The 13061-nt window shown below is 35.8% G+C and overlaps 1 protein-coding gene across 1 annotated transcript; it reads right to left on the bottom strand.

Annotated features, from left to right (window-relative positions):
- Window positions 1-863: 863 nt before the first annotated feature.
- LOC131688602 (uncharacterized) lies at window positions 864-11242 on the bottom strand. Its single transcript, XM_058972959.1, has 3 exons — window positions 10918-11242; window positions 1099-1216; window positions 864-992 (listed from the first exon to the last, which is right to left on the bottom strand). Exons 1-3 carry the CDS (start codon window positions 11196-11198, stop codon window positions 924-926), a joined length of 468 nt encoding a protein of 155 aa, XP_058828942.1. The 5' UTR covers window positions 11199-11242; the 3' UTR covers window positions 864-923.
- Between the last annotated feature and the right edge of the window lie 1819 nt (window positions 11243-13061).

The raw sequence follows: 13061 nt of genomic DNA, 5'->3' as shown, positions 1-13061 counted from the left end.
AGCTTTCTTTTTCAGTTCGACTTTCAAACAATAATTTTGTGTGTACCCTGGAAATGGTACTCCTATCCTGACTAATTTCATGACTTAACCTCAATTATTTTAAAAAGCAGATCAGGATTTTTGCGCCCCCTAAGGTTGGCGCCCTTGGCGGGGGCCAACCACACGCTACGGCTTTGAGTAGGGTAGAACCACTGTGTTTAATCTTATCCTCCATAACACACAGATTTTAACACATTTGCTTAAAGGGTATATTTTTGCTGCTTTTTAGCAAAGAATCAAAGTTATTGGTATGGATTTAAACAAAACTGTTTGATTATAGGTCGAGTAATGAATGCAATAATGGAGGGCCATGTTACCAATACGATCAACCAGTGATCATCTACCATATTTACTACTATAATCGTTTCAGGGCCGGTTATGAAAAAATTAAATAGGCTTAAGATGCCACAATTTATTACAACACAACAGCATCTGCTCGCAACTGATTCAAATTTGTCTATCATTTCACCACTGAATTCGCATCACTTCGACGTTTTTCGCCATGCCAAACGTGATTTTTTTCTTTTGACTTCGAAAGTTGCTTCACGTGTATCTGACGCGTAGGTAGATTATCTGAAAGGCACGTTCGTCCTTCACGGGGAGAAATCTGCGCGATTAATCGCAATCGTACAGAAACCAGGGAGTATTCCGTTTATTTAGTCTTTTCATTTGATACCCGAGAGGGAAAATATTTTGTGAGATTGCTACATCGGTTTCTTCGGATTATATTGCTGACGACTCGAGACTCAACAATTCGTACGATCGTACACAAAAGTGAATTTTAAAAGATTAACTGATTTCTGCTTCATTTTTATTTACACTTTTATCTTCATTTAAAATGCGATTACAACTCTTATTACAATTTTATACTTTGTACATAGATCCTAATCTGTTACATGATTCAAATCCCAATAGTGCTCGCCGAATCCTCCGTGTTTGTCGGCCCATTTCACCTGAATCGAAAAATTAAAAAAAAAGAAATCAGGTTTTTAGTTTATGTCACGACTAGCACCAGTAAACTTTGTTAAAATCTTATGCCACCGTATGTAGGAAAAGTACCCGTTTTTGAAATACTCCCGCATTGTTAGAGCCCTGCTCGTGCTGTTCTATGTAGTGCCGATCATTGCCACGTTTCGATCCTGCATTGTATGAGCCGTCACCAAAGAAGTTTAGATACCTGAAGAAGGAAGCATAGATAAGGTGCGAGATGTTAGCGAGAGTTTATTTAGTAGGAAGTAAATATATTGCTTAAAATACGTTAGTTATAGTTGGTATTTATAAATTTTCGATCTACTTTTCCTTGATGTCTATTCTTTTGGTGGTCCTGTCGTTCGTACCGCTCTTCCCATCCGTTCTGAGTTTCGTACAGATGTCCGAATTCTAGTTCGAGTGGCGATTTTTGTTCCCAATAAGTATCTCTGATGGTTTAATTGTGATGTTTTTCATTATTGATGATTTTCAGAAAATCAGTTTTATATGCCAAAATGGGAACAAACGACAACGTGTCTGTAACTGATCAACTGGCGTTCAATTAACACCTCGTCATACAATAATGTTTCGATTATATCGTTACACGTTCATATGGATAAATTTATATCACCCTCGAATATATCACGGTTTAACGGGTTACGTACATTTTTACTTTTTAAATAATCGAAGTTTTTTTTATTACTTTATCTGAAAGTACAACTCCTTCAGAATATTTTCCCAAATTTTTATAAAGATCCAAGAAATTGATCAGCGCTTCCAAGCGGACTTCGTCTACCAAGAGAAGTGGTAACTTAAAATTTTAAACTCGATTATCTCTAAATGTATTTTTCCCCAAAAATATTTTTTTCATGATCATGATGGCCAAAAAACTACTCAACCGATTTTCTTCAATTTTTTTTTTCAATTGATCGTAATTATTTTTTCTCGTATCTTAACGATTAAAGCGATTTTATAGGGAAAGAGTTCCCGAATGTAGGAAAAAACTATCATTTATTCAACTAATCGTTAGGGTACGAAGAATACTCATATACGAATGGAATTTTTTGAGTTTTGGAAATTTAGTTGATCGATCGGTCTTCAATCGTGATTACCGCAAACCTCTTAAATACAAAAGGGTTTCGGGGCAAAAGCCATAACTGCTCCAATTATCATTATATTTTTATAAACTTATGCTTTTTATTGAACAACGTACTATAAGTTTGAGGTAATGGAATCATTGTTTTAGCCTTTACGCGAATTCAAACTTTCTTGAAATTTTTCTCACGAACGAAAAATCAGACAAAGCGCATTACGCTCTTTACCAGATATGCCAAATATGTTTTAAAGTGGAAAGATTTTTTTTTTCATTTGATTTACTTACCATGTCGGGGAACATGGGGAGACTTGACCAGGTTTTCAGCTAAAACTGCATAAATCTCCAAAAAAGTCTTCAATCCCTCAAAAGTCATTGAGATATAATGTGCAAAGTTATTGTGCGTCTTCATGATTTTTTGCAGAATTTTTAATTTACTTTTTGAAAAGTTACAAAAGTTTTTCTGTGATCGTTTTTTTTTTGTCAAGTCTCCCCCCCCCATTTTTTAATGTATTTCCTTTTAAGGATTAACTGTACTGCTTGCATTGCATGTTCACACGTCACGAAATCAGTCCTACTATTGCTAACTTTTTTTACTTATACTAAAATATAAAGGCTTATGTTTGAGGTGGGATTTTTGTGATTTTTGGTGGGTGATTAACATTAATAGTTGATACCAAAGCATAATAAATATCAGGAATTTTGTATCTTTCTTTAGCTAATTGCCACTTGGTCAAGTCTCCCCATAAAATCTTGGTCAAGTCTCCCCAACATCAGTTATTGTGTTATATGTCTGGTAAATTCTAGTAATAACTATTTAAATGTTCCAATTAATGTAAAATCATTTCACTGCTTCACAAGGATTAAGTTAGTATATTAGTACATTAATAGTAATTAGTAGTCGAGTAGATATGTCCATACAAAGTTTGATAAAAAATTACATCATTCAATGCAAATTTATTAATCACGTAATATTTTTTATAAGGAAAGGATTTTTTGTTCCAAACCTTTTAAATTACCCTAAGGGACGCGGCCAGGAGAAAATAACTGGGCAATAACCCGAGTATACTATTTTTTGGTATTCATACCAAAACTTAGTATTACTTGATTATTATACCTCATTGAGGTATTAAGCAGGTATTGAAGAAACATTTTTCAATACCTGCTTAATACCTCAATGAGGTATAATATTTTATTTTAGTATTATTTTTTTTTTATTCATTTCGTTTATTTGATAGGCACAAATGCGTTAGCTTGGCGGTGCCAAATTCTTTTGTTTTTACATTTTGGATATTTTAAAACTAGGAGGTTACAATGTTGAAATATTTTTTTTATGAAAGAGAAAAATTGAAATACCGTCGTACTCGTATAACCTATTTATCAGAAGGACCATAAGCTCGAGTGTCATAACCATCCAGACATAATGATCCTCTACCCTGCTTATAATGTACTGTCCCGCGTTCTGTTTAGCAGACAGCGATCATTGGATGAATACTTCGTTGACGAATACGAAACTGGCTTTCGATAGGAGCCTTTAACATCGGACCAGATGTTTATCCGGCGACAACTTCTGAATAAATTTCAGAAATGAAACTTGCGGGTTTGTCTGCTTGTGGACTGTAACGCGTACGACCCAGTGAAACGAAACGAACTGTCACTAAGCAGATTCATATGCTACTGGATGGGTAAAAAGAATCAGAATAGCCTAAGAGATCTCTGGCTGAATATATAGAAGCACGAGGATGCACTTTCTAGTTTATGGCTCAAGACGGAATGTATTATCACGTGATTTCACATGTTTCTTGCCTTCATGTATGACATCGACATAATTGAAGTTGGTCACCGATCAGTGGAAGAGTCGTTTGTGCCCCTTAAAAATGATGTTTTGAGAGTCGATCCGACTAGAAGCTCTGTCAAAACAAAGTACATGGTAGCTGGTAGAGAACGAGGCAGTCCGAACAGTATTGGTTACGACGTGAAAATTCATGTGGTACGGTCCGAGGTAGTCGACGAGTTTATATAGCTTGGAACAGCTTTCAAGCATTCGAGTATTTTGTCTTTCAAGCATTTTTCACAGCGTTCAAGTATTTTTAAAATATGACATTTTCCAAAAAAAATTCTGCCTATTTTTAAAAACTTCAAGGTTTTTATTTTTTTTTTATTTCGACTCTTTTTTATATTTTTTAACGACATTCAATTAGCTGGAGATTACTAAGTAGGGAAAATTCTGAAAATTTAAGAGCCATAGTACTCAAGTGAGAGAAGAGAAAATGAAATATACAGACCGGAAAACTAGAAGTGGCAGGGTCATTAGAAACGGGTTTAAAATTTTACGGGCTAATCTTTTGTCTTCTACTGGCAGGAGCTGAGCTTGGGCAGTGTTATTACAAATCACTAAAGTTTACCAACATGCATCCAGGCAAAGACTTTTATCCATCCATCCATAAACATACCTCCCAAGCATTTTTAAAGTTTTTAATAGCAGGTTTTATGGCTCTTAAGCATTAATGAGAGCTTCCAAACAATAATTAAAGCCTCAAAAAAATCAAAAACTTTTTACGGCTTCAATAATTTTTATAGACAAACTATGTTTAAAAGCTTTCGAGGACTTATTAAAACTTTTAACTAGTTCTAAAAGCATTTCGCAGTCTTTTAAGTATGTTCATGCATTTTATTTTCCAAGTATTTTTCATGAATTTGAGATTTTTTTATTGCTTCTAAGCATTTTTAAAGCTGTTGGTTTTTTAAAACTACCATGAATTTTTTGGCAGTTTACTTTCTACTTTTGGCGGAATCAGACCTACAATCGCGCAAAGTGGACGGTAATAAGCAGCCTCTCTCGATCTAGTGTGCATTATCTACAGAACAAAGGTAACATTCTATTTATTCTTGCCACTATGCGTAAACTTGATGAAAAAGCTCTGCTCCGACCCAATGCTGCGGTCGTTGACTTTAAATTTTGTTCAATTCTAGCGAATTTTCGTGAAGAATTGGGGCTTACGGAAGTCCTTTATCTTCAGTATCACCATCTCCGCAATGCAGTATTGATATCATTGAACACATTAGTTCAAACGTTTCGTTCTGCAAAACAACTTAAGACACGTGATTTAAAATGGCAATGTTGGAAATAAGATTCCCGTATATATAGAAAATGACCGTATAGAGGTAAGGCTACATGACTTATCATCACGTATCCCTCCTGAGCTAATTGTAGAATGCAATACGGGGAAGTAGAATCCGTAACACCTGATAGTTGGAGAAACCTCTTCCCGGGTATTCCTAACAGAGTTCTTGTGGTAAGGATGCGGGTCAAAAAAACTATTCTCTCCTACTTGACAAAAAAAAATAAAAAGAGACATGTGGTTACGATTTTAGCCTGGAGGTAAAAAGACGTGATGGGGCTGTGAATAATACTTTCTACGGTTTTTGTGGTTATCGAAGTCCCGTAGCCTGCGGACGCTCACCAAACCTGTCCTGTAAAAATTGCCATTGGGCTATGATGTACTCGAAGTGCTTGAGTGAAAAAGTCTCATCGGCTTAATGATAATTAGGGAATGGCACAGTTGCATATGTACACCACCAGCTGTGCCAAGTATGCAAACGTGGTGATGGAAAGGTCAATAAATCACGAAAGACTTCAGTCAACTGTTCCATATTGCAGAATCAGCAAACATGTTGCATCGTTGGTTTAGGTACAAAAGGTCGAAAAACAAATGGACGAAATACACAAAAAGTTGAAAAACAAATGGTCAACGGGATGAAAAACCGTAAAGGACAAAAGATCGAAATACAAAAAGTTGCAACACAAAAGGACGAAATCACAACCAATGGTCTAAAGACCAAAAGGAATTACCCAAATATGTGTAAAAATCTACTTATTTCAGTGAATTAGAGTAGCAAACAAAAGCAAATATGTGCGTGTGACTCTTTATACTCTTGTTGGTAATCAAAAGAGAAATGAATGTCACTACGAAAATTAATTTTTCCAGTAAACCTCCAGAGAAAAATGATGAAATTAAAATTAAAGATAATAGTTAACAAAAATCATAACATGAAGCAAAATTTTGATTCTAATTGATATTTTCCTTCTTTTTGGCATGAGCTGTTCTTTAACTAATGATCAACCTGATAATTATATTCCTGTATCAAGGGTAATTTTCGATTTGCTGTAAAACACGTAGACTTGTGCAACAAGCGATTTGCATTCTACGAGTTTACAATATTTTATATACACTCAAGTTTTTTTTTACGCGGTTTTTTTGCGCGGTATTTTTTACGCGGTTTTTTTTACGCGGATTTTGAAATTTACGCGGTTTTCATTTACGCGGATTTTGAAATTTACGCGGTTTTCTTTTACGCGGATTTTGAAATTTACGCGGATTTTGAAATTTACGCGGTTTTCATTTACGCGGATTTTGAAATTTACGCGGTTTTCATTTACGCGGATTTTGAAATTTACGCGGTTTTCATTTACGCGGATTTTGAAATTTACGCGGTTTTCATTTACGCGGATTTTGAAATTTACGCGGTTTTCATTTACGCGGATTTTGAAATTTACGCGGTTTTCATTTACGCGGTTTTCATTTACGCGGCTCGTATCCCCCGCGTAAAAAAAACCTGAGTGTACTGCAATAAATTATATGGAAAATTGTATTGGATGGCATGTACGCTTGAAATTAAATAATCCTCACTATCACCAAAGAAAACGTAATAACAAAACGCCAGCTGCTTGCAAATATTATGCGAATTTTCACGAAGCTTTCTATTTGTTTTTTTTGTTCATTTCTGATTTGGATTTGAGAAAACCACAAATGAAAAACAATTCAACAAAATACATGTTCAAAGAATTGCCTTTACAACGAATGAAAAGGAATATGAAGTAGTGAAAAATTCGGGGCAATTATATTCAAGTTAACGGATTCAAGAGTAATGGGGTCGAATCAATGGTGTTTTTTTTAAATCCACATTTAGTAATTAGTTTTTTAGCCATCGGGGGCGGCGGCCCCTCACAAGCAAATCTGTGATCTACTCGTTTACCCGACTCTTTAAAGCATAGGGGCTATGAATTAGTTTCGTCGGATAACGCACAATTAAAAACGATGGGACGTAACCACATGATGCGATACTATTTTTTGTTATTTATTTAATTAAATCAGTTAAACTTCTTCTTTAAGAATACTCAACTAACTATGTTTGGTTTGCGACATATTTGATATTAAAATTATGAGTTTGTTAAACAAAGATTTTGTTTCGTTTTAATATGCTACCGAAAAAGATTATTCTAAATATGCTAAAAAATATTTCTCTAGGTTTCAATCATACACCTTCTTTTTTACGCTGGGGATACGCACCGCGTGAATTTTTTTTCGAAAATCTACATAAAAAAACCTCAGCAAAAGACTAAGAATATTTTTGGAAGTTTTTTTGCATGGTTTTCGTCCTTTTAAATGCAAAAGACTTAGAAGATTTTCGGAAAGATGGAAGAGATGAGTCTGGAAGACTCCACATGGCCCGCAACAATAGGGAGTAATTTCGGAATGGTCTTGACGAGTAGGTGCCAGAAATATATATTTGATGCCATTTTGAAATCCAAGATGACGACTTCTGGTTTAGTGAAATTCGCTATAACCCAATCAATATGGATATTTTCGGAATGGTCTTGACCAGTAGGTGCCAGAAATTTATTTTTGACGCCATTTTGAAATCCAAGATGGCCACTTCCGTGCTGGCCACATTCGCTATAACCCAATCAATATGAGTATTTCGGAATGGTCTTGACTAGTTCAATGTTTACAAAGTCCCATTCTCAGCAGAAAAAAAAATATATTTTCAAATTCCTCCGGTTCGTGGGCGAAAATGACACTTTATGAACAAGGAGGTGTGGAAAGATGTTGACCAAATTTATTCGATAATCCTATACCTTTTCAAGATTTTGATTAATGTAGTAACGGATATTATCATGCCTTTTTCGTTTCTTTTCTCGCTCTAGGAGATAGCTAATGTAAACTAGAATGACCTGATCCTATCCTTCCTAGCAAAATACAATTGGCTTAAATTCAAAGCTTTATATTTGAATGAACTAAAGTAGACAGTTCGAGTAATTGAAATAAACGACGGATTTTATTGCAACTTTGGGTTGAGAATCCTATTTGTCCTTATCAACATTAAAAGAAAGATGAATGAAAGAGAGAAAAGCTCTTTGAGTTTTGGATCCATGTTTGTTATCTTTTGGGGTAGATTCATTTCATCAGAATTTATTGATGCAGAGGTTTGCTTGTACTCAATTTTTTCCAAATCGAACACACTTCACATAATCTTAGAAAAAAGACCAAAATCAAGTTTCATAATTTCCTTTAAGAAGAATTTCCGGAGTCGTTACTCGTTGAACACGGATCACAACAGAAAACGAATAAGAAAATATCAGGCTGGCCAATACATTCAGTAAATTCTCAAAGTACTACAAGTCTGTTTACTGAAGGTTTCCCTTATAATATGGGATAAGAGCAAAGACCACGTATCAAGAAGACAGAGTTGCCAGCTCAGTTCAGAATCTGAAGACATTAACAGCAACACGTCTTTCGGGTAAAGGTGATACTTTCGATAGCCACTTTTATATTGAGATCGCTATCTTCGTACAATAGACAAAACCTTTATTTCTCATTTACTATTGCGATTTATGCTCAGCGATTCCCAAAAGTTAACAAACTTGAACATAAATTTCATCGAATTATTCATGAAGCTGTCAATCAGGATTCTCAATCGATATCAAATCAAATGACTGAATATCTAATCGAGTTTGATCAAATAAAATGTTAAAATTTAGGCCAAATATTTCCCACAAGATGCTCACGAGCAAAAAGGTTGATTCAAAATTACATCAAGCATACTCCAGAATGAGTGAAGAAATAAAAAAGATGAAACATATATATCTGTGACAGAAAAAAAACTGTTTCATATGGCTGTATTACCCAGCATCTTTCAAAAGAGTACTAATTTCGCTCAAATTTTATCTACTCTTCTCTATATCTCCTTGCTCCTAAAATATCATTGGTGCGCATAAAACGGTGGAATCTGGAACTATTTTTCGCTTAAAGGTGGGACTTTACTAGTATTCAGGTTCTTCTGAGCACGCTGTTAAAATAAGTCAAACCATTTTGTTACAAATGAAAATGTTTTTGGGACAAAGCTTCTATACCAATAGGCCCCGTGCGAATCTAGAAACTAGATAAAAAATTACTAGCTTTCTCTGGCGATTTTAGATCGCGATGTAGTTCTCTACAAAGTTATACACAATGAAATTGTCCATCAGATTCTCACTTTTGGTAATACTTGAATGTCTAAAGTACTACCTAGGGGCAAAAATATGAACCAGTTTCATTGAAAAACCTAAGTTGTCAAACAAAAAACTTTAAAATAAAAACTGGTTCTGGAGCCACCGACAGAATATTTTAATTTTACTTTCAAAAGAAAGGGAAAAGCCTATTCTATCACATGCTGAAGTTTTAGCGATGCCGATTTTTTTCGAATAAAGTTGTTCTACCAAACCCACCGTGATTTATAAGGAATCCGCGTAAAAAAACCTCACAAAAAACCGCGCAAAAACGCGTAAAAAACCTGAGTATATTTTTAAACATACAAATCTTTGATTTCGACCTTTCATTCATTGGGTCTTCAGTTTTTTCAACCTTTTGTCGTTCGACTTTTTGTTCATCGACCTTTTGTCATTCAACATTTTGTCCTGTCGATCTTTTGTATTTTCGACCATTTGTCATTCGACCTTGTGTCTTTCTACTTTTTGTCCTATTCATATTGTCGAAAGCCATTTGCCCAAAAGAGTCATTATGCCGAAAGCCATTACATCGAATGTCATTAGGTCGAATGGGCCATTAGACCGAATGGAAATCATTAGCAAGTTTGACTCCGAGGGCCAAAGAAATATTTTGCTTTCATTTTGACGCTAAGGTCTTTGATACAGCGGCTTGTGGGCGTTAGTGACATCAGTGAACCATCATGGAAAACTTTTCATGCCACGACGTATTGTAATGTTCATCACATGATACATGTGCTTAAAAAGAGACTATGGAAAAATCAATTGTGTATTTTTCCTTCTTTAAAACATGAGTTATTTTTTTCATTTTTTGCAAAACTGTAATTGCTGCATTTATACAGCTTTTTTGCAGCTAAAGTTCTAAGAAACGATAGTGACGTTGAAAAACTGTCCTGCCATTAGATCGAAGGTCTCAAGACTGAAGGTGATTCTGCCGAATGGGCATTATGCGGAACGGACTTTAGGTCCAATGGACATCAGACCAAAGACAATGAAACCGCATGGACATTACACTGAATTTAAAATTGAGAGGAGAAAAGAAAAGCCTGGACTTATCCTGCGGAGTTTCTAGGACTTCACGGCTTGAGATAAATTGGTCCAACTCGATTAGACGAATCAATTTCTACTTTATTGACTGGAGAACACAATTATTTTTTCAGTTCATTCAAATTTGTACTGCATGCGGTATTTTCGTAGCAATGTATCTATTATTCAAATTGTTTTTGTTTACTGCGTGACATACTAGTGCGAATTTAACATGAAAACTCGGTGACTTTTTACTTTCCCGTCCGATCAGGACAACTGGCGTTGTACCATTTGAAGACTGCGGATTTTCGGCTTCCTTGAGCCTCTTCGCACCACAACTTGAATATTACGCGGTTGAGTTCTTGTTTTTATAACACTTCAGTCACAGTCATACAGTTACCACAGTAATTTGTCGAATATTCCCAGATTGCATCCAATTAGCGAATATCCCACGAATACTTACTGAAAATACTTGGTATCCTCAGGCAGACTGTTCTGCCTACGATTGTCAGTCCGTTCACCTGACTCCCCTTGTTCGTAAGAAAACACATGTGGATCGGATTCCTCGTACCGCCTAGGATAGTCCATACTTTCCTGTTCATCTACTAGATCTCCAACATCCGATGGGCCATACCAGCCAACTCGTTTTATCGGATCCCTCACTTTTTTACGCTTACTTTTGTTAGTACTTCCAACATTATTTTTGCTTCCAGCAAAATCATGTACCGTTTTGTTCGATATCATATCACTATCCTCAATGGGATACGAGTCCACATACTTTGTTCTGATCATCTTCATGCCCCCCGAAGCTCTCCGCCGGTTCCGATCTGTATCTACCCTATTAAACTTCATATAATCCGAAGTGTCCACGTGCAATCGGCGTCGATTGTATTCCTCAACTGGGTCGACTCCTCTCACGTAACTCGGATAGTAGTAAACCGTTGGGAAAGCGCCGACTTCGACCTGGTTCTTGGGTACCGTAGGGGTGATTTGTTCAATTAACTCGACATCGCGCGGTAACTCTTCACTCGTTACTACTATTGCTGCTACTGTAACAGTTTGCCACCACCAGCAGCAGATAGATGTAAACAGTGCAATCACAATCGCGTGGTGTCGTTGACGAGAGCGGCCGGGGACCCGCGGCACCATCGACTGACCCATAATTAACACACACTCATGTTGGGCAAAATGCCCACTAGCTTCTGACTGCTGCTGGCTGAGGAGTTATACGAAATCGGATTACATTCAACGGATGCACTTTCATCTCGATAACTGTCACTTTCAACGAGATTGACGATAGAATGACGATTGAAATGTTTCGATCGAATCGGTATTACCTTTATAGCGACAATATGAAAGCATATCGGTGGAAGCTGTGATGGAGGAGTTTATCATGCGTTACGACGAAAGTGGTAAATTATTGCCGGTTTCACATGCAAATTATGCAAATTATGCACAGATGTTGGGTTTTTTCGAAGGTATTGAAAGTCTAATCGTTGAAACAAAACCACACTGTCGTTATTCAATCTGAGTATAATAATGCAGTTTTGTGTCTAAATAATAATTAACAACGCAAATTGGCAATCGAATATAGGGTCTTGGAATGTTTACATGACGAGGTACTATTTAATGTATGTTCTCAGTATGAAGCGTTTGTGATTGCAGTTTTATAATACAGCACAGAGAACAGGCATATAAGCTAGAATAAACTTTCCTGAAAAACCTGTGTAAGCCTTTAAATGAACATACGTTGAAAATCACCATCGCATATAGGTTCGCATGCATGAATCTCTTTTGTATCCAAGTTTGCACGCAACGCCCGTATAGCGTTTGCTTGCCGAGCGTAGCGCCGGCTAGTGGCAAGTTGCTGCTTGCTAGTGACATTTCAAAACGACAGTTTTATTTCTTATACACATTGAAAACTTGACTTGTATGTCAGCTCTCAGTGAATATAGTGAACACTACAAAGAATAAAGCTTGAACATTTAAGTAATTTATAATATTAAATGGTGGGTTTCTGTATTTCATTGGGAAACAGTGTTGAAGTATATTTTCGGAAAGGAAGGAAACCGCTGTTGTGTCACGAGATTTGGTTTTAGCCTATGTATTTCGAAATCGATTATATTTTTATAATTTTGAAAAATATTTCAATATATCTCCTATTCATTTCCATATTATAGCCATTGTTAGATTTCAACTAGTAACAGCGAGATATTTAATTTAAGTTTCATTTATCGGTCATATATTTCAACCAGCTGAACGTCGACTGTTGGAAGACACGGACAGTGATGAATTAATACTTTCGGTACGAACTTATTCCGAAACCGAACCCCCAAAACGGTGACATTGACAAAATAGGGACACATACTTTTCTTTCGTTTTAATAAACCGAAGCTCTTCAAATATTCTTCTTTAGTTACTATATATAGCATCATAAAAAATTAAAATTTTCATTTTTGCATATTTCGGATCTATGTATAAGATAAGAAAAATATGCTCGAGAATGGATTTATTCGAAATCAACTTGGTTCGTCTGCTAGAGCCCATCAAACTACCAACTATCAATTTTTATATGAGGCTGACAAAATCAAAGGCTGATAAAATCGC

This window comes from Topomyia yanbarensis, chromosome 3, assembly GCF_030247195.1.
Source record: "Topomyia yanbarensis strain Yona2022 chromosome 3, ASM3024719v1, whole genome shotgun sequence".
In the NCBI taxonomy this organism is placed as follows: domain Eukaryota; kingdom Metazoa; phylum Arthropoda; class Insecta; order Diptera; family Culicidae; genus Topomyia; species Topomyia yanbarensis.
The sequence above is the reverse complement of the archived record's forward strand: the minus strand, read 5'-3'. Positions and strand labels throughout refer to the sequence as shown.